The sequence below is a fragment of the Solanum stenotomum genome, chromosome 12 (genome assembly GCF_019186545.1).
Source record: "Solanum stenotomum isolate F172 chromosome 12, ASM1918654v1, whole genome shotgun sequence".
NCBI classification, from domain to species: domain Eukaryota; kingdom Viridiplantae; phylum Streptophyta; class Magnoliopsida; order Solanales; family Solanaceae; genus Solanum; species Solanum stenotomum.
The window spans coordinates 45,930,054-45,952,300 of NC_064293.1; the positions used below are offsets into that span (position 1 = coordinate 45,930,054).

Consider the following 22,247-nt stretch of genomic DNA (forward strand, 5'->3'; position numbering starts at 1 on the left):
ATGCTTCTCTTTTACACAGTGGTTGTAACAACAATAACAATTATATTCCGTGTAATCTCACAAGTGGAGCCTGAGAGGATAGTCAAATGTAGACCTTAAATAATAAGATCCATAGAAATCAGTGTTTACAAGGACTTACATCTGTGTAAAAATAAACATGTTGATATTTTAAAAAAAGATGTATTTAAGTAGAGACCATACAAAACAACACCCGCCGCTATTAGCAAAATTTTCAAAGAGAACTACAGGAACTGATTACTGGAATTAGTTGCACACGGCCAAACTAGACAAGGGCAAAGGAGGAAAGGAAAAAATGATGTGGAGGGAACAATAGAACACCAAATACAAAATGGATGATTACACTATGTACAAACAATTGCACTATGCTAATACCAACACCACAACAACCAAGCCCAGAATTTCTGAGTAAATTTTGTTTCAACCGGTAATTTTAGCCAAATGGAGAGGGAACAGGAACCACAAGTGCGTCCGATCTTTTAATGCTACCCATGCCACAAATAATGCAGCCAGGTGATGACAGAGCAGAGAATTTGGCCCCACATAGATCACACACATCATAACCAATGGTTGATAGACGGCTAAGCGTAGCAGCACAGAACTGGGATGGATCTTCTTGTGGATCAATTGACTTGTTGGACAAGCCCCTTTGAACACATATGTCAACCAAGCTCCTCAACTCGTCTTGCTTGCCTGGAGGTGCCTTAGATAATAGAAGTTCAAGCATCTGCTTGGAATAGCCATAATTTTGTACGTCCATGTTCCTCTTGATAGCAGTTCGAATACAATTTATCCTGTGCTTAGCGAGAAGAGGCAGTGAACCCAAGTGTCGAGACAATCGTGCCATTTCATCCTTTGCACTGATTGCACTCGGGCCCTGAACTCTTTGCAGTCGGCTGATTTCCTGCAATGAAGTGACAAAGGACTTAGATGCTGTTTGACCATGAATATATTTTACTTCTTTCTGGAGTTGAATTCTGGAAATCATGTTTGGCCATAAAATTTCGGAAAAATCAGGAATTTACCAGAATTTGAAAAACACCGAAACCTTTTTCACTCCAAATCACTCTAAAAAAAAAATACATTCAAAAAACAACTCTAATTTCCAAATATTCATTTTTCACTTTGAAAACAAAAGCTATTGTTTTTTCAAATTTCACAATTTTCATGGCCAAACAGGCAGAAGCCACCCATCCAAACAAAACAAGACCTTGAATGGAAACCAAATGATATTTGCTCAATATTGCTGTTGGCTAGTAAATAAAAGGTTCTCTTTTACCAAAAAAAAAAAAAAGGTTGTCTTCTGCAATGAAGCTTAGGTTTCAACATAAGTCACCCATACACAGGTAAATACATCTCCCTTCCCGCTCCTCTCTCTTTAATCATCCTAACTGTTTACAAAGGCTATCTCAAACTACCTCCTGCATATGATGTAGGGACAACACAAAACTAGCTAGTGGGTTTGCTGCATTAAATTCTAATGCGGAAAATTCTATTGAGAAGTTGAAAACAGCTGCATTTTGGGAAGAAACACAAGAACAGAGGATAAGGGTTAGCTAGACTCCTACTTTTCTTATAGAGCTAATTGCACTTTGTCCCTTGCTCCAAATTTTAATCCTTGTGTTACCTGACTACACATATTTAACCTTCTAAAACTAAGAGCCTGTTTGGATTGGCTTAAAAGTGGTCAAACCTACTTTTACGTCATTTTTAGCTTTTGGGAATGTTTGACAAAGTTAAAAATAACTTAAAATAAATTTAAAATGACTTAAAAAAAGTTAAAAGATAAAAGTACGTATTCCCCTACTTTTCATTTTTTAACTGAAAAGTTACTAAAGGTTGAGTTTCTAAAAACTACTTTTAAAAAGCTATTTTTTTTAAGTTAAGCCAAACGGATTCTAAGAGTACAGCTGTGCACTTTTGGTACTTCCACTAACAGATCTCTGTAAATATTCAATCTTAATCTTAAGACTAGTGGTATTAATTCAACCCACATGGTGAAGTAAGTCTATAGTGGTGATAACAAAATGGTTGTTATCTTGAAATATAAAAAGATGTGAATATCTGTCCTTAATGTTAAAAGAAATGAAGCTAGCAACTTGTATTAGGAGCAGATTAGATTCACTTGGTAACTTCTAATGCAGTAGTCTACAAAGAAAATACATGGCGTCAATTAATAGGGACAGAAACAGGAGGATGGTAAAACAAAAAAGTAGAGACTCTAGCTATTTGGTAAAGGATTAAGTACCTGAAGCAGAGTGACTGCAATTTTGTATTGTGCACATATTGTAGCTTGAGCTTTTATGTCAGCTCCACGAGATTGATCCTTAGCCAATGCTAAGAAAGCTTCATCGAAACAGGATAATGCATCTGGCAGCTGATTTTGCTCAAGATGGGCAAGACCAGTCTTGAAGCAAAGTGGAGCAGCAGCCCCACGAGGAACCTATGACAGATAAAAATGCAAATTGTAAGAAAATGATGAGGATTCTGACTTGGACATAATTGACCTTAAGACTTTCAAGTTTCAACTGACACTAATGCTCAAGGATCTCCTCACTGATTCTCAGTAAATCCTTGTCGTATTTAGTTTCTTGAACCCCCATAGAAGGAGAAGGTTTTTAGAGAGCTCAAAAATATTTCTGTTGTATGTTATCATATAGCAATAGTTCATAGGTCTCCCTAGCTTCATCAGTTTTTCTTCTGCGGACTTATATACAAATTCCTCACTTTGGAGCATCATTGCTCCTTGTCCCTCTTGGCAATGTGATTTTCCTTTTATTTCTTCTGAAGTGAAGCACAAATGAGCATATCACCAACTGCGGGTTTGGCCTATCTGTCTCTTGTTTTTGTCAGACAGTGAAGTAGAATCCACCCATTAAGAAGGTTGAAACCCTAAATATATACACCTTAACAGAATCAGTATGCTCGTTGCAGTTAAGCTTAATTATCTATCTTCTTAACCTTTGACTTCAAATTTCTTTTCCCTAACCCATCACTAGTTTAATTCTGATCTGCACTAATACAATCCAAAAATGAAGGGATTTCTTGTAGCACTCAATTTTCTCAGCATCCTTGTATCTTATAGTACAAGGGATTTCCCTTCACTAGCCCAAATCAACCACATACGAAATTGGTCAAATTAGACTTAGGTAAGCTAATTGATTTTTCAAAAGCACACAAATCCATATCCAAGGAAGCATTATATTTTCTCTTACTAGAACGCTCGATATTCAACCATGAACTAGTGACCGCAGATCACTGAACATGAGCAATTGAGTAAGGGTCCTGAGGCCTCACTGTACCTCCTACACTCCAGTGAATCAGAAATATCAACTAATAATTACATAACGGCCTCACCAACTTAGTGAAGAATCTGATGACAAAACCCAGCTCTTAGATATGTAAATAACCCAGCTATCTGTGCTTTAATTTTACAGTTACCGCGAACCCCAAGCAGTCCTACAAAATTCTTCATGTGCTATTATCAACATGTATGGCATTCAAAAGGCCAATTTTCGTTCTTATGTGTCAGCATTTGCACATAGAAAAAACGAAATTGTTAATGATTACCATCAATCATCCCATTATTACTAATGATCCAGACAAGTTCAATATGAAGCAGGAATTGATCATAGTATGGTACCAACTATTTCCTAACAATTTAAAAGTGTGGAAAAGAAAACTTACTTGTCCAGGACGCACAGCTTTTGGAGGAGAAGATGGGCGTGCAGAAGGTTGTCCTGAACCTGGAGCTTCAAGAGAACTGAGATCAAGAGGTTGGTTGGACACGGGAGGTTTTGACATCTGAACATGAGGTTGCAGACCAGAAGGTTGAGTGAAGGGCTGCGGAGGAACACCACCATCAGGAAGACCTACCACATCAAATGAAACAGGTCGTTGAGTAGCTTGAGGGGGGACACCACCATCAGGTAGACCAACATCAACTGCAGATGCACTACCCTGGCTAGGTTGCATTTTAGTGGCTTCAGCAACTTGGGAATTTTGATCCAGCTTAGAAAGGTAAGTCCCAGGAGGAGGCAATGATGCCGCAACCTGGACGGATGATATAGTATTCTGGAAGAAGTCCTCCGGAATGGGCCCTGCAGCAACTCCAGCACCCACTGCCTTAGGAGCAAGATTCGGCATAGATGCAGATTGTGTCAATGAATTTGTCCCAAACGGATCAGCAGATGTTGAAACCACTGGAGCTGTGACTGACCCATTGGTTGCAGAAGAAGGTTGAGGTACAAGTAGGCTAAGTTCTGGGGATGAACTAGTTAATGATTTTGTTCTACTAATCGGCAGGCCCAGCTGTTTTGTGGCTTCTTTTATCTTGTTCACGTCCACTGTAGCAGATGTCACAGGTTTGTCTCGAATTCTTATGTGTAATTTTTTTGTTTTTGATGTTTCTTCTTCATCACTGCTGGTACCGTCAGCAGCAGATCCATACAGTGATTTCTTGAATTCTTCTTCTGCTTTTGTTTGCTCATCTACCACACTAGAACTGGCAACTATCTTGCCAAGGCTTTCTAGTCCCATTAACATTTCACCCTCAGGCAACCCTTTAACCTGGTTAGCTGCCGATGCAGCAATAGATTTTTGAGGCTCATTTGCCTTGTCTTTAGCATTTTCAGCTTTGAATGCCTTCACCAAACTATCTTCTCTCACTTCCACGATGTTACCTCTTCCTTTTATCAAACCTAGGTAAACACCTATGTGATCCGTGACAATTGATGGAATTGTACCATCATCGGTTCTCATGTATGGCATCACCTCAGCAGCAAGCTCCCACTGAGGAATGCTCTTCAGATTGGTTGGTGTCTTGATTTCCCAATTACCACCACCCCATTCTGATCCTTTAGGTACCATACTTTCAGCTGCAAAATTTGCAAAGATACCTTGTGTCCACCCAGTTGAGCGCACCCGAAGGATCCTTTCACAATATCGTCGTAATTCTGAATCAGCACTTTCATCTTCTAGTTTCTGTGCTAGTCGCCGCATAGCACTTGGGTTAAGGTGGCATATAAATAGGTCAAGCATGCTTTCGTAGTCTGATATGACTTCAAAAGTTTCTTTAGCACTGTCAAATTGAGCATATCTGCAATCATATTATAATCCAATATAAGAATGAATATTAAAAGATGCTGAAAGCCTGAAACAAGAATGTGCATATCAAATTTTGCATGAGTCTCCCAGAGAGTTATCTAAAAGTTGGACGTGTAAAAGTATTGCAAATATAAATTTAATGGACGATGTAGATAGAAACAAACTGCAAACATCACCAAAATAGAAATTTCATCCTATTAATTCACAACAGACCACTTTTCCAAACACATTTTAAAGCGGCACAATCTCCACCATGGTCGATGATAAAACAGTTCTAATTGAGCAACACCAAAAAGTAGCACATTTTGAAAACCAAAAGTAGCTACTGTTGTCACATTGGCATATTAGTTACACCCTGAACCTAGTCTCACATTTCTATCATATTACCTATCCTACTGAATCAAAAACATGTCACACTACAGGTCCGTCTCAACTATTTGGAACAAGCTACCTCATGTAGTTCAAGACATAGGCAAGGAGGGCTGAGACATCACAAAAGTAATGGAATGTGTCCTGACAAAAACTTTTTATATTTTGATCAGTCAAGTGCCCTAAATGAAACCAGAGGAATTGTTGACCGGCAAACACAAAAAAGACACGAAAGAATAAGATATCAATTTGCGTGACATAAACATGTATATCGAGCACGTCACAAGAACAAAACCAAATAGATCTGGTCCAAAATATATAGAAAAGAAAGAGAAAAGGCTAGTAATGAAACTTTAAAGATCCAGATGCGATTCTCTACGATTTATATAGAACTTATATGCACGGTTTCTTGACACCACATTAATAGATTTTAATTTCATAAGAAAAAAAGAAGTAAATGTCATTATTTAATAGGAGTGATGGGAAAAAATCTACTCCACGTGCAAAACGGTTATATAGCTGAGAAAATATTTACGATATGCAAAATAGTAGTAAAGAGAATGTAAAGCTGCAAATTGTAGGAAAAGTCCAAGCAGGTCAAACACCCAAAGCCAAAACAAGGAAAGAAGAAAAACAAATAGCAAAGACAGGATGAAATGAATTCAAGGACATAGCATATAGTTTTAGACAATTTAAACAGAATTATAAAATATTCACATGAATACATACTTTATACAAGCATATCCCAACTGGCGAAAGCGCTGGAACAAATGTGAAGTTGGGGGGCATCTTGGATAATCTCTTGAGCGCAAAAATTCGTCCTTTAAGACAGACAGTGCAGTAGAAAATCGGAGCGCCTTGATTGCATAGGTTCCTCTCAATACCTACACAGGTTAGCAAATATTAACACAAAGACTATGCAAACTTAACACCACATATGGTTCTGCATACAATTGTGTTGGGGGAAGGTAAAGTACTGATGAGTTATTTCAAGTTTTGTAGTACATCTGGAGAAAGAAAAAGTGATGAGATACTGCAACCTTCCCATCCACTTCCGAAGGGTTTCAAATGCTAGCTAACATGGTGGGGTATCTAACACTCCACATTAACTTCAACTCCTCTTTTTTTTTTTTTTTTTAACTTCTTAACCAAACAAGAGAAGTAACTCTTATCCATAAATAATTTTTTCTTATTCATAAATAACTTTAATACACTTTTACTTCCCTCCAGTCTCTCCTCCTCACCTCAAACAAACAAAAGATGAAAAACAAAGGAAGTTGGTAAATAATTTATACCTGAGTGAATTGTGGGCCTGACTGGGATAATGACACAGCAAGATCACCACAAACTGGTGGACCTCTAGCAAGTATGTCAAGAGATCTAGGAGTTATTCGTAGACTGTCAAACCTTCATATAGAAAAAACCACAAAACTGTCAAATATTCCTGTACCAACAGGCTTTTGTGCAAGCAGTCATAGTAAAATTACAACCAAAAACCTACAAGAAAACTGCCATCATGTCGAACAAGTACCTTCCTCTCCCATTTGTATTCAACTACTAAAGAAATCTGAAATATACACACTAAGATATCCAAAATATATACATCTTTAAAATCTCTTTGTAGATTTTGCAATATCGCATACAACAGATTTTCCCTTATCCTATTTATCAGATCTTTCACATTCACAATCCACTGAAATTTTCTAAATACAGTTCTCTAGCCTGCTATTCAATTCTTGCATCTTTTGGCAGTTGACCAGATACACCATAAAGAGTAGACCTCATAACCTCCACCAAAGGACAACATTAATGCTAAAAAAAAAAGCATGTGGCTATGATTAGTGTGAAGATATGGCACTTGGGCCTAACTCAACCTCAAAAACTAGCTCATGAGGGGAGGTTTGTCCAAGTTCATATAAGGAGACCAAATTCCCATCCCTCTACTGATGTGGGACTTCTTAACACTCCCCCGCACGTCCAGACCTCAACTGGAACGTGAACACTTCTAAATGGGGGCCCAACATCGGTGAACAATAAATTGGGATAGGCCTTACCATTTGAAGTGAAGATATGACACTTGGGCCTAACTCAACCTCAAAAGCTAGCTCATGAGGGGAGGTTTGTCCAAGTCCATATAAGGAGACCAAATTCCCATCCCTCTACCGATGTGGGACTTCTTAACAATTAGCTATGTAACTAACGAAGTATTTAAGCAAAGGTGATTCATTCGACAAAGAATTCAAAGCACAAAAATTAAAACGACTTGAGTCAATACCTACATTTCCTGGTTGGCAATATATTATAAATGTTAGCACCAAGAAAGAACTAAATAAGTACAATCAGAACAAACATTAAGCAACATGAAAGAAACTAAAGATGCCACACTAAAAGCGTTTAACAGTTTTTTTCTTTTTTGAAACTGGTAACTTAAAGCGTCAAAATTTTGTAGAAGGAAAACCTTGAGGTTATCTGATATAAGATCTCTGAGAGGTCAAGCTTCTGTTCAAAATGTTGTTGCATTGTGGAAAACCCAACAAGGAGAGGTTCAAGAAGTCCAACAAGACAGTTTTTAATTTCAACCCCTTTCTTTTGCCTAGGATTTATATCTGTAGGGTTAGCAAGCAGCAGCCGATCATTCAAAGCTCCAAGCAGTACTGCACAAGGAAGCCATGCAGGGAAAGTAGTTAAGCACCCAAGGTTGCACGAAAAAAGATGTAGCCAACAGAAAAACAAATACACCAGGATAGCCCCAAACATGGATGTACATGCAGTTTGGAGCAAGAATTAGGTATCCACCTGCATTAGGCATGCTAATTGAAAGTATAGTCCTCACTTTGCTATCCCATCCAAGCACACTAACAGCAGTGGCAGTTGAAAAAAGAAGTGCAGGCCCAAGCCATAGAATAGATCTATAGTATCCAAAAAGTTAAGAATCCAAGCAAATATAAAATAGCCTACAGAAAAGATAGCAAAGAGGCAATACAAATAACAGGAACAATAAAAGGAATGCATCCAAGGATATTGAAGGAAGTCCTTTGTCAAACTTTGTAGAACTGCATGCCAGTATATCTAGATCTGCTGAAACAATAAGCACCCTATGTGTGGTCAATACACCAGCAACATAGCCCCTGAGAGTTTCTTGCCATTGCACCTGGAAAATATCATACTTGAGAATGAAGTAGCTCTTGAGAGAAAAACCATAATAAACAGGAACGGGACTCAATATGTGCAGTTGCTAATTCTTGTATTGGAATTTTGTTAAACAAGACTTTATAGAGAGAAAAATAACCTGAACCATTTACCTGGAGGACAATCTCATTTACTTTCAATTTAATAAATTTTCGTCCTTCTGCTTTTGTTGATATGTAATGGCCATCAGCATTTGAAAGGCGGTAATTTTGAACCAGTTTTACCAAGCCAATCTGGTCACCATGGGAAGCAAATACCAAAGTTGATTCTACAAAATCAAAATATTCTGATCAGGATTGCCACAGCAGATTAAATAATACATTTCATGAAACCCCTTCCTCACATACCTATTGGAGTTGAGAAGATACGATGAACTTCAGTTTCGAACATAAACTGCATAGGACCCTTACTGGTACCATCAGTGTCAGTAGATTGGTTTTGATCAATTGCTCCATTCTTTTCATCCAACACTTGTAGAGCAGTTCCAGGCAAAATATACAAGGACAGCCCAGTCTTATCCTCATCAAGAATTGCATAATGATTCTCATTAGGCCCAATAAAGGCAGCGTCTAGACCTGGAACATGGCAAAGGAGAGTAAACTCATCAAGTATCAGAATAATGAGTTATGGCAGAACCTGTTTACATGTTAAGAAGCCAAAACTAAAAGCTCTGATAAACGGTGAGAACCTTTAATCGTACTTCCTTTACTATTAGCAAGTTGGGTATCCGTATTTTCCCAATAAAGAACCACTTCATTTGTGGCACCACTGAACTCATAAACGATGAGGAATAGGTGCTGCTTTTTACCATAAATGATGTATTTTGGATGAAATTCTACATTTCCAGGAATCTGGAAGAACAACTAATTTGTCAGTTTCAAAAGTGCAATAGTACTGTTAAAATATACTGCTTCAACATACTAACTGAAAACAATAATTAAGTATTACCGATGGGTAAAGCTTCTTGTAAACATTTTCTACTCCAGAAGACAGATTGTATGCCATAAGGTTTGAGCCTTCTACATAGAAAGCCCTGACAGGATATTGAAGAACTCTGCTCTCTTTATTGAAAAAATTTAGATCCAGATGAAATGGCTGCACAAGATAGCTAATTAGAGATATGTCAAGCAAAACCATGTTATTGTGAAGAGGGTAGAAACTTAAACAGTTGATAATAATTACCTGACAAACTGGGACATCTTTCAAATAATGTTTAGTATCCAGGATTGTGATGAGAGGTAACCGGGAAATTGGAACAGTTTTTGCATGACCTTCCATAAAATGCTGCCAAAATAAGTTCACAAGGTGACTTTTTCTTATAAATATTGACTTCTTGCCTCAAAAGGCAAGTTAGTGTTAATTTGACTTTAGAGGAATGTTCTTCAGAGGAACGTATGGTTTGAACAATGAGGACCAAAGTGACCCCAGTGAAACATAACTGGTTCCTTAAATTCAACTTTGAGGCTTTCAAGTAATGTCGGAATTATTTGCATATTGCATGCTGAAATTAGTTATTTAATTGCAATTTGGCTATGATAGTACTGATTGAATATTTGGGAATTTTTTTTAATTCTGTGAACTATGCACTTCATTTCCTTTGCTTCATGCCCCACAGACCTTTTATTAGCTTTTTTAGTAGAATTTTTGTGCTTTCACATCTAAAAATAATGTCCTAAACAGCACACAATCATTTCAACTGTAATGCAACAATTAGAGTCAGCAACACGATGAAGGTCAACTATTGAGTTGATGATATGATAAGACTGACTTATACACTCTACGTATAATATAGCTTGCATGAACTACCAGTCAAATCTAGTTCTAAAGTTTTTTCATGTGAGTGAAATAAATGGTATCATTGATGGCATTAAGTAGATGCAAAAGTACAAAAGATGTTACATCCAACAATAAAACTGAGTTAGTTCCATAGTATAAACAGTCTACTCTAGGATCAGGGAGCTAACAAAATGCAAAAAATTATCACAATCTACATGATATACAAATTTCTACTAACACTTCATTCACTAATTATTTATTAAAAAAAAAGACAATTTATTTCCCTGGCTGATAGTTGGTTAAAAACATAATTAAAATGTAAACGTGTCACATCTCTCATGCTTAAACTTTCCAATCACAAGACAGAGTCAACATGGTACTAGAGCTGGTACATCTTGCAAGTATCACTACCACACGTCATAAAATTCTCACATGATTGGCTCAAGAAAAAAGATAAAACAGTACCAGAAGAGTCATTTTAAAGACATAATTACATAAAGTAATGTCTCATTTTAAAAACTTCTAAATGAGAACCTACATAGTATACACGATTCAATAAAACTCCATTTGTTCTTAGAAACCTCATGAGAAGTGTTGAAAGGCGCAGAGGTCATTTCTTATAACTTTCTACTTTTTACAAAGATTCAATAATGAAAAAACTAAAAGATATGGTGATCCTTGCAATACTTCAACCTTAACAAAATTAAGTGTACCTTCCCTTCAACTAGAATTTCCACATCGATTGAGGGAATAAGTTGTCTCTTTAAACGATATTGAACAATCACATCACCTTATGAGCTAATTTTTTTGTGTTGAATTATACTCAAGGTCCATTTTCTTAACATGGCATCACAGTCAAACACATCTTTTTCCCTGATTTACCCAATGTTGAACTCCTGAATTCTACGGTCCAACACTCCAGATGCCAAGTCTTTGGGCATGCATGGCATTAGCATGCCCCACATTGGTTGAGGGAGTGAATTAGTGTCTCCTAATGAGATAGATGTTCGGTAATCCTCACCTCATGAGCTAAACTTTTGGAGTAGAGTTACATCTAACAATCATTTTCTTAGCAACTCCAATTCATAAATATGAAGGACCTCCCTTTTACTTTAATATGTCACTACAAATGCCTCCTGTTGTAATAGTTTACCATCCCCAAATGCACATCAATAATGCCCTTCTTATTATTGCCGCCGCCATCCTGCATATCTCTAACCAACTATTAGCTAGCAATGCAACTCCTCACAAATTATGAAGAAAGTTTGGTTTAATGTTATGAAAATGATTCCATTATTTACTATCATAGAAAGGGCAAGCATTATTTTTCAAACAATCAACTAATCTCCTCAATCTTTTCTTTGATAATTATGGTGTGTGTGTCACCTTGAATGCACCTTTGTTATTCCACAGGGTACATGCTACGTCCCACCGATACATAGGGTAACTTTGTCAACTGAAGTTTAGGCGGTTGGAAAGAAATCAACTAGAATTTTTGTAGCCTCCACAAATTTTAGGAAAGATCTATACAAGATAGGCCATACTTTCCAAAGGAAAAAATGTGAAACAAAGAGAAAATGACTTACGCTATAAAGAAAAGCCTTTCTCGCTATATCCGAAATTGTGAGCTGACTTTGTCTGACACAAGAAAATTAACCAAACATTAGTTGTAAGTACTAAAATTGGAGAATTAAATAAGTAGACTATAAGAAAAATAGTGAACCAACAAAAATTCTCAAAGAGAAGTTAGTACAATTGCTATTTACTATCAAAGATCAAGTATTCCACTCAATGTAATAGAGTTGCCAAAAAGGTAAACATGACAAAAGGATAAGCTACACCCTACAAATAATGATTGATAAGTAGGTTCCTAGTAGATGGCTGATAAACTGATTTGCAATATATATAATTAATAAATGGACATTTATTAAATGTATAATATAGACTAAGACTACAGAGGTGAGGATCGGGTGCCCTCAGGCTACAAGAGATAAATTAAGCATACCAAGCTCTTCAACCTCGCCAAAGAGCAGTCACGCAATACGATGGAAGATGTCTTTAGCTTTACACCAGCAAGAAGACAAGAAAACCACTCTATCAAATTTGGTATCACCACTTCTGCAGTGTGGTTATCTTTTTGGAAGTCAAGATATATTTTCTACTTTCTATGTGACTCATGTGTATCTTCCATTGTGTTTATCTAACGGTAACTTAAGCTTAGTTTAGTGAAGAGAAATGCAATTTAACCCTTTCAGCATTACTTAAACATAATGGAAGGTACACTTCCTTTACCGCAGTTTTAAAATCTTTTGAATTGAGAACATTCGCGACAAATAGTAAATTTGTTTCGAACTGAAAAGAAAAAAATACTGTAAGCAGGAACGACAGTTCAAACTTTGAATAGCTCTGATATTCTTTGGTTGGTTTAGGATTCAGGAAACAATTTGGCTATGTCCTTGCAATGGGGGTGTAAGTCAGGCAGAAGAAATGGTGGAGATTGGTTCCTGCTTGTATATGGTAGACAGTTAGGATAGAAAGAAATTTAAGAACTTGAAGGAAGAAGTAGCTCTTTACAGAATTTTAATATGAAGTGCTTTCTTCTTTTTCATTTTTGGCGTAAAGAACATTTTGTAGAGGAGACAGTATCCTTAGTAGGTCTGATAGATGCCCTGTAACTGTTAGGATTTCATAGGTGAATCTGCTGCCCTTTCTCTCTGTATTTATAGTTTTAGTACTATCCTAGTGCCTTTTTCTTTAATACTCAAGTTACCATTCTCAAGGAAAAAATTGGGTATGTCATCCCTTGTCGCTTTTGAACAACAAATTACCAACCCATCCTCCTTGGCTGAAAAAACGTGTAAAGATAAATGTTCATAAGAACAGTTAGATAGTACTAACATTTTTTTGGTTCACTTAAAATACCAAATCCAAAAGAAAAGACAATTAAAATGCAACAACAAATCAGTAGCTTACAGGTCATAACTAGGGTATCCTGAATGTTACTAGTTCTGATAGAAAGTGAACAATGCTAAGGGCCTAGGGCTTTAACTCACCCTTTCAAATAATGTTCTTGCAGCTGCGCTTTAAGTTGATGATCAGCTAATATTCCGGATGAACCAAGGGCTGAGAGCTTTTCCTTCAAGACAGAGGCTGTTCAGGATCATGAAGTTAGAACAACAAGGTGAAGATACAAATCACTTAATACCGCAGTTATATCAATGTGATAACAAGATCACCTACAACCACATTTGAAGTACATTTATGATTTATCCCAAAACACCATATTTGGATTACAGATTACTTAATTTTATTTTTGATGAAGTATTGATACTCTCGGACTCCCCTTGGACACATGCTATACAAAAGTACAAAGATTACACAAAAGTGTAGTCCTCTACAAAAAAAAAAACACCATCATCTACACTAATAAGGACCTTGTGTGATCGCACTAAAAGTTAACCAAACTCAGAAAGGAACATACTGATTGCATATTCTACAGGGAAACAAAATAACAGCAATCAGCAAATGCCTCTGCCAGTATCCAATTGAAGACTAGAGAAAGGATAAAAGTAAAAACAATAAGGAAGAATAGGTGCATGTAAGCCTCAGCACACTCCTTCCCCCATCAACAACCCAAGATTTGTTGAGCACTTAAAACAGAATCAATTTCATGCATTGAAAAATCATTACAAATTCTATTATTTTCCAAGATCATGCGCGCATAGCAACAACAATAGTACAACTGCATTAAAAAGTTAGATAAGCTGATGGGATCAGAACTAGAGTAACTAAATGAAACAAGAGATTGTAGCAAATTCCGCAAATAATTTTCTCTGCAATATCAAGCACATAGCAGCGACAACAGTACAGGCACATAAACAGTATTTTGGAAACTTCATTTTTCATGATTAGGAAACTCTGTTAAATCATATTAAAAATGAAGCCCAGGTCCCAGAGATATCAAATGAAGAGCCAACCAACACTTGAAGAAAAGAAGACCTGACTTGATAAGCAAATCTGAACAAACCTTCATTGATTATATAAATGTTCTCAGTTTAAAAGGAAGGACAAATAGAACTTGAGACTTGCAGGATAAAATGAAATCCATGATAGCTCCAATATAAGATATGGTATTGAAATCTTTGGAGAGGTGAGATAGCTGATAAATATGGGTCAATAACAGAGGGATTGAGAACTAGAGATGTCACTATGCCTTTTGGATGCAGACTGTGGAGAAACATATTGAAGGGATGGGAAGATTTTAATGTAAATATCTCATTCAAGGTAGGAAATGGAAAGAGAATCAATTTGTGGAAACATACGTTGTGTGGGGATAACTTACTGAAAATTGAATTTCAGAGTTTGCTCTGAATATCATGCCAAAGAGACTTGACGATCCAACAAATTAGGAGAACACTAAGTAGCAACTTATTGAGATTTAGAAGGGATTTCCACGATTGGGAGGTGACTGAGCTTCACAGGTTGTTGGCCATTCCACATAGGCAAGTCATTTCGTTTGATAACTCTGATGCTTTGCAGTGGGGTTCGGGCCTTTGGGGAATAATGGAGTTTTCTCTGTTAAATCTTTCTATGAGTAACTTTTGGTTAGGGCCTGTGTGATGCAATATGAACACCACATGTGCCGAGGAAGGTGTATCTTTTCTCTCATTTGGCTGCTAGAGGGGTGATCTTGACGGCACAAAATCTTAGAAAGCGAAAGACTGTCTATGTCAGTTGGTGTTACATAGACGTGGATCATCGTCTCCTACATTGTGTTTTTACCATGAGGTTATGGTGGGACATGCTTCAGTGGTTTGGAACTTTTGGCCAATGCCAAAAATTGTGGATAACTTGATGTTTTGTTGGAGGAGAAGAAGTAGGGTAGGTTGTAACGTGATTCCTCTTACGTTGAGTGGGTGGTTTGGAGATAGAGAAATAGAAGAGCTTTGAGGGGGTAGAGTTGAGTTTTACTCTGTTCAGTAGTAGCCCTCAGTCTCTTATTTTCTTTTGGTACACCCATAAAGTTCCTAGTTGTATAGAATAACAGGCGGATTTTGTAAAGAACCCCGTCTTTTTTTAAATTCTTTTCTTTTTGGTAATACCCATTTGTATACAGCCAATGTTGTGGCCATGTTAATAAATGAAATACTTTTACCTGATAAAAACAAGAAGACATGATATTGAAATCTAATAACCGTGGAAAACAAAACACAAAGCAAAATTCTTAGTTTAGAAATACCTGAAGATCCCCTTGCACCTTGCAGAACTGCAAATAATTGTTTCCTTCCATCCCTAGTAAAAGCAGCTCTATTTTTTTTATTGTCAGCACCAGTCAAACTCTGTAAACAAACACAGAAATGTCCTGAGTGTCAATACAAGTCACAGGTATGTGACATAAATCGAAATGCTCACCATAAAAAGCAATGCAGATAGATTTAATTTTGGGTGAACTTCTAAAGCCCTGATCCGAGGAAGTGGATAAACTGCTTCACCTCCTTGCTGAGATAGAATTCTCGGGATGTCAATGGATTCAATTGCTGCAACATAGCAGTGAATTTATCAACACATAGCATCAACAGAAAGGATCACAAAGACACAAGTAAAAAAGGAAATACAAACTCCTGTCAAAGTTACAACGTGAAATACATATGTTGTTGGTAGCAGTAGAACCCAGACTCCACTTGAGGGATTTCACCGGGTATGTGGGCGTTGGTGTTGTTGGTAGCAGTAGAAAAAAAAAGATATATACTCCCTCCATTTCAATTTATACAAATTTATTTGACTGGGCACAGAGTTTAAGAAAGAAAAAAAGATTTTTGAGACTTATCGTGTTAACCATGACATTTTGTAGTTATAAGACTTTTAAAACTTGTGGTCCTAAACATGCCATAACATTTGTGTGGCTATAAAAACTTCTAAAAGGGGGTAAAATGGAAAATTGAGTTAAATTGTTTCCAAATTTAGATGGAATCGTTCTTTTTTAGAACGAACAAATACGGCAATAGGGTCACATAAACCGGAGGGAATAGTAGTTATTGCTAGTTGGTTTGATCCAGAAAATACAACATAATTTACTGAATATGACTTTACAAATGAATCTTGTATTTTTTCTTTTTTTGATAACCGAGAAATCCGCCTGTGACCCGCCCTTTGGACTGAATCTTATATCTTCAAAGTAGGTGAAGTTATGTATAAAAATATTTGCAATTTAGAAGTGGATAATACTTTCTGTTCTTTTGGATGTTCTCAAATAGAAAAAATAGCAAATAAAACAAAGAAAAAAGAGTACTATTTGAGAACAAGATTCATGGTGCGCAATGTTAGTTCTAAATTTTGATTTATGGTTTGTGCATGTCATCCTTGCATAGGGGTCTCTCTATCATTTCAATTTTATTGGATGTCCCTGAAGAAATGGTAAAGGGCAGCCTAATGCATGCAGCATCCAACATTCAAGCAGGGTTCGGGAAAGGACCACACCCCGCGGGGGTGTGATGTAAACCACCTACCCTAACGCAAGCATCAATGGTTGATTCCAAGGCTCAAACTCGTGACATATAGCTCACATTGAGACAACTTTACTGTTAGAATAGCTTTGCTTATAACCTCACCCAAAAAGAGCCTGAACTTTTAAATATAAGCTTTTTGTTTTTTTTATCAAGCAAAATGAGTTTGTTCTTTGTCCTATTACAAAAGAAATCCTTTAATCCAGCTTGAAACACCATAGAGGAACATAATCTACAAGTAAAAACACCTCAAAGGAAAACTTAAAATTGAGATCAACCTATGTTTTTACCACCAAATCTGAATGGTTCATTTAAAAATTTTTGCTACCTCCCAAGACTCTTAAAACAATTGACGTACATTAGAAGCTCCTAATTCATGTCAAACAACTTCACCCAAAGTGATCTCAAGACAATTTCATTAGGGGGGGTTCAAAGAATTGAGTTACCAGCAGGCTCGAAAAAGTTTGCTTGCATGGGTGGCTTGTTGGGATTCAGTACCACCCTTGTTTTCCACACCTGAATATTTCCATCCTTGGACAAAGTGACCAGCAATCGCAGCATTGGCAGCCAAGAAACTGATGTGATAGGTTGAGAACCTACTTGGGTACTGTTATTATTGCAAGCAAAATATTAAAAATTATAATCCACCTATGAGAAAGAAATGTAAAATTTCATATTTAACATCAGAAATTGGAACTTCTACAATTAAAATTATATAACTGTCAGAGTTGGTTTTCCCAAATGTAATCAGCAGAATACATGATTCCAGAACCCATTCAGATGTGATTTTTATTCGACATTTCCATTCAGAATTCACGGGTTATTTTTCATGCACATATTTGTTTTTAAGAAAACACACTTCAAAAGGAAAATGAGAGCTTACTGAAAGCAATATAACTATTGAATTAGACTAAGCTGTCGGTTAGCTTTCAGAGAAGGAACCCCAACATTAGTCAGAAAATTCAGGGAGAAAGAACTGGCATATTGGTTGCTAAGTCCCTAAATTGAGCTATCAGAAAAAATTAAGATTGCGGAAATTGCAAAGAATGAAATGTAAAGTCAGCCATAGCTGAATTGTACATCACTTACATTCCAATCATCATAGGCCTTTCAGTTGATACATCCCATGCAAGAAGAGTTCCACGTCTATCTCCAATAAAGAGCCATTCCAATGTTGGGTGAAATGCAAATGCACCAGCACCAACCAGCTTGATAGTATTATCCACTATATATGGCAAACAAACAGGCTTTCATGAAAGTTCCACCAAGTTCAAACTATCCAACAAAAAAGAGAATATATTAAGAGACTCGTTCAAATCTCACATTGTAAAGTGTAATGTACAGCATATGTATGGATGTTATAAGCTCGAATCAAGCCTTCCGCGTAAGCTACATACTGAAATCAAAAGGGAGGGAGAATGGTCAGATCAAATTGGCAGTCACAAACTTTGCCGGTCAATCATGAAATAGGAAGTTTTAATTGCACTAAACATGTTACCAGAACTGGGAGTCGAGGATGGCAAGCAAGATTGACGATAGGTTTCTTCAGGTCAGTCTTTATTTTTGTTGGCGCCTTTCCACCCTCCACAGTTCCAACAACTTCACAAGAAGAGAAATGGATCAGAAACACTTGCAATAAAATAGCTATTCAAGAACAAAAAAATTGCTCTGAAACTAGCATTTGACTGTAGAAACGTAGCAAATGACAAAACATTGTTTTTAACACTGTTGCCTGTCCAGCATGAGCACACCTTGACTATTCCACCAGCTTCCACCAAGCAATAGATAAATGGGATGCAATAAGCCAGGGTTAAACCCTAGTCTCCAAAGTTTTGCAAACGAAAAGACTCTTCACAAACTCCCAAGTTCTGACTCAGTGATCTTTTCTTATTTTTTTAATGGGCTATGGGCATACAAGAAAAGAATGATGTGCAAGGAAAGGAGGCTGTTGTATTTCTCTTTCAGGGATAATACGCTTCAAAGCATGAGACCGGAATCCAGAAGGACAAAATACATCATCAAGAAAACCAGAACAGAGAGACATGAAGGCAGAAGTAGTAAAATGTTGCAGGCACTCGGTCAAACCACATAAAACAAAATACTATTGCTCCTAAGGAAATATGGAGATAATGTGGTAGCATTGACAGGAAAGAAGTATAGACTCGGCCATAATTGATGAATGACAGAAGACTCTTTTGAAATGCACATCAGCATAAGCAGAAAAGCACAGTATAGTTAATGCAGCTCTCAGGACTAACATTGCCAAGACTGCATCCAACAACCACATTTCACAAGAAACAACAACACCACACAACTCTGGCTTGCGTCTGCAACTCCCAATAGCTGGATTACATCTCTCATGTCCATATAACCCGTCACTCAGATGGTGAAATATCTATAATTAAACTAATAACAACACTGGTGCTTTTAGATACTGAGTAAATTTCTAACCAATGACACGTATCCTAGGAGCAGTTATCAACTAGAATTTACTTTTTAACTCAAACAATGCAACAACAAAAAAACTACTTAAATATGAAAGAGATGTGTGTACAGGCATGAGCTCCAACCTGTTACACTCATCCTACGATGGAAACCAAAAAATACAACAGGTTGAAGAGGAGTCAAAGCAAGATGAACTTCAGTATCAGAAGAAATGCGTTCGGTCCTCTTCTCAGGTGAATGTAAAACACACGTTTGCTCTGCATCAAAATCACACGAACGCATTGTACAATCCTACAATAAGCAGCAAGCAAAATGAGTACAATTTTCCTAAATGCAAGATTATAGCATAACGAGTATCGATGACAGCAATATCCGAGTTCAAATACCCCACATAAGCTACGAAGGAACAGGTGACATCATTGGAGCTTTAAACTCAACAGTAAGAAACCATTGAAATTCACACTGGAACAATGCGATTATTAAATTTTTACTAGCAAAAATGTATATCACAGACAAAAGAGGATAATAAAATGCATACTAGCTTTATTCTAGGGGTTTTAGAACTCTTATGGGAATATATGAACTCCTACATGGGGAAAAGAGGATAATAAAAATGCATATTTTCTTCCTTCTTCGTTGTCTTATACAAAAGAAACATAAAAACAAAAGAAGAAAAAAAAAACAAATAATTACATGTTATCGTACTTATCAAAAAATTCTAGCAAGTTTATTTTATAAGGGAAAAAATTCTATTACGAATAATCTGAGAAGCTGTATCCTTGATTTCAAGGTATCTAATTGCAAAGAGAAAGGGAACCTAGAATATCATGAGCAATGTGAAGAACACTATCTGCTATGTCCAAAAGGGTAATAAGTTGGTCTGTTGTTACTAAATTATATGATTAAAAGAAACAACAAAGATTTTAAAGAACAATAACAGAAGATTACACAGAGTTTTTTTTTGAAATAGGTAACTTACAGAAGATTACACAGAGTTGAAATTCAAAGACATGATCTTTCAGGATATAATAAGTAAGAAAAGGAACTTATCACAAAATAATTAAAAACACATAGAGATAAAAACACTGAATAACATAGAGATTCAATGTGCTGAAGAGTGAAGACATTCATTATATCACACCTCAGTTCAATCATCCTTTTCTATAAAATTTTCTTCCTTGTGATTCTTTTTTTTTTTTTTTGATGACAAGGGAAACCCGCAGCCGCTACCCTTTGGGTGCGCACAGGGTAAAACCCCCGCTCCTATGCAATAGCTCGCAAACCACATAGGAGAGGTAACCCGCACTAGGCAAGCCCGGTGCGACGAGCTCGACCCAGAAGGCAAACCCCTTGCTTTCGCTGGCAAGGGGTTTCGAACTCGAGACCTCCAACATGGAAGTCCCAAGCCCAAACCACTGGGCCACCCCGAAGGGTTTCCTTGTGATTCTAGTAGAGCATGTCTTTCTTAGTTTCTTACAATGCCATACGAATCTACAGTACATACAGTTCTTTTGTTGGTTGGTTGATGCAAGGAAAAAGGGGATTTCTGAAAGGTGTCACCTCTCCAAATTGGCATTCTTACTGTAGCCAATAAGATAATCCTTCTATGCATAACAAACATCTTTTAGAATAAACTTTCACAACTTATCGAAGCCAACGCACAAAAAAGAAAAGAGCTTTTTTGTAAGCTAAAAGAAAGAAGAGCTAAATGAATAATATCTGATATTTTCATTGGAATGCTATATGCCAGCCACCCAGCACCCAACCCTCGTCTCAAACAAAGAAAACTAAAGGTAATCAATTGCTCAGTGCAAATGGAAGTCTTTTGTGTTGTTGGATTTAATGATGACCCTTCCTAGGCAAACAAATTACTGATAAAACTTAAGCACTAAAAAGTTTCCAGTATATCACCATGTAAAGCATTTTCTCATGGTTTCTCAACAAATCAGAACTGTAAACCTATTAAACTAGTCCCATCTTGGAAAGATGAAAATGTTCAGTTAATTGTTTTGGGGATTCAAAGTTAGCACATGAGCCCAATGCCATGATGTTTCACCACACTTAAGTTCATCGCAATAGCACTAGTTTCAAATGTAACAAGTGTTATCACTTGCAGGTTTTAACTGAAATCTTTGAAGAAATTTAATGAACTAACCTCAAGAATAGCAATTACACAATGTCCACTTGTTGGACTATAAGCCATACGAACAACAGGGGAACCAATGTCTATCGAAGCAATCTTGCTTCCCGTATATGCATCAAATTCTGCCCATTTAAAATATACTCAGCATCATCATACAGTTAATTAACAGAACATAAAGCATATGTAATTCTGTTTCAATTAAAAATTCAAAGCTGAAATTGAGAAGGGTTTACCAATTATTTGGCTTCCAACGGCAACAGCGAGAAGCGCCTGAGTGGGATGAAATGCGGCGGCGTGAGGCTGTAACGACTTCGAACTCCGACCAACATGCCGGAGATCTAAATGCTGTAGAGTCGCCCACTCCATTGATCCACCCTAATTTAACTAACCGAGACCAATTTCAACTAAGAACACAAAGATGAACAGTTGTTGATTGAGGTTTCAGATCCAGATCATGAAAATGAACGGATCAAATTTCAGATCAGATCCTGAAAAGCTTTGATGACGAAAATTAGTCTAATATTAATTAATCTACAGAAAAGGGGTTGAAGAGAGGATGAAGAATCTGATGCGAGATACTTGCAGGATTGTAGAAAGTCGAACAAAATTATCTAAGCCATTTTTATTTGCCACAGTGTAAAGTATTAAATTAGAGTAGTAGTAATTATTTTGTAAGGTTATTTGAACAATAACAATGA

The 22,247-nt window shown here is 36.8% G+C and overlaps 1 protein-coding gene across 1 annotated transcript; it reads right to left on the reverse strand.

Moving 5' to 3' along the window:
- Positions 1-124: 124 nt before the first annotated feature.
- On the reverse strand, positions 125-22,148 carry LOC125846233 (uncharacterized). Its single transcript, XM_049525604.1, has 24 exons — positions 21,783-22,148; positions 21,562-21,671; positions 19,532-19,697; positions 18,460-18,560; positions 18,285-18,357; positions 18,051-18,186; positions 17,408-17,568; positions 15,871-15,995; positions 15,698-15,797; positions 13,512-13,608; positions 12,045-12,096; positions 9,865-9,966; positions 9,631-9,777; positions 9,371-9,533; positions 9,030-9,257; positions 8,796-8,950; positions 8,516-8,644; positions 8,290-8,407; positions 7,952-8,147; positions 6,789-6,900; positions 6,223-6,377; positions 3,706-5,116; positions 2,267-2,461; positions 125-922 (listed from the first exon to the last, which is right to left on the reverse strand). Exons 1-24 carry the CDS (start codon positions 21,913-21,915, stop codon positions 452-454), a joined length of 4,836 nt encoding a protein of 1,611 aa, XP_049381561.1. The 5' UTR covers positions 21,916-22,148; the 3' UTR covers positions 125-451.
- Between the last annotated feature and the right edge of the window lie 99 nt (positions 22,149-22,247).

Coding starts and splice junctions, on each gene's coding strand:
- LOC125846233 (XM_049525604.1), bottom strand. CDS start 21,915: ATGGAGTGGGCGACTCTACAGCATTTAGATCTCCGGCATGTTGGTCGG. Junction 9,778..9,864: donor AAGATGTCCCAGTTTGTCAG/GTAATTATTATC, acceptor TATCTTGTGCAG/CCATTTCATCTGGATCTAAA. Junction 8,148..8,289: donor AATTAGCATGCCTAATGCAG/GTGGATACCTAA, acceptor TTCCTTGTGCAG/TACTGCTTGGAGCTTTGAAT.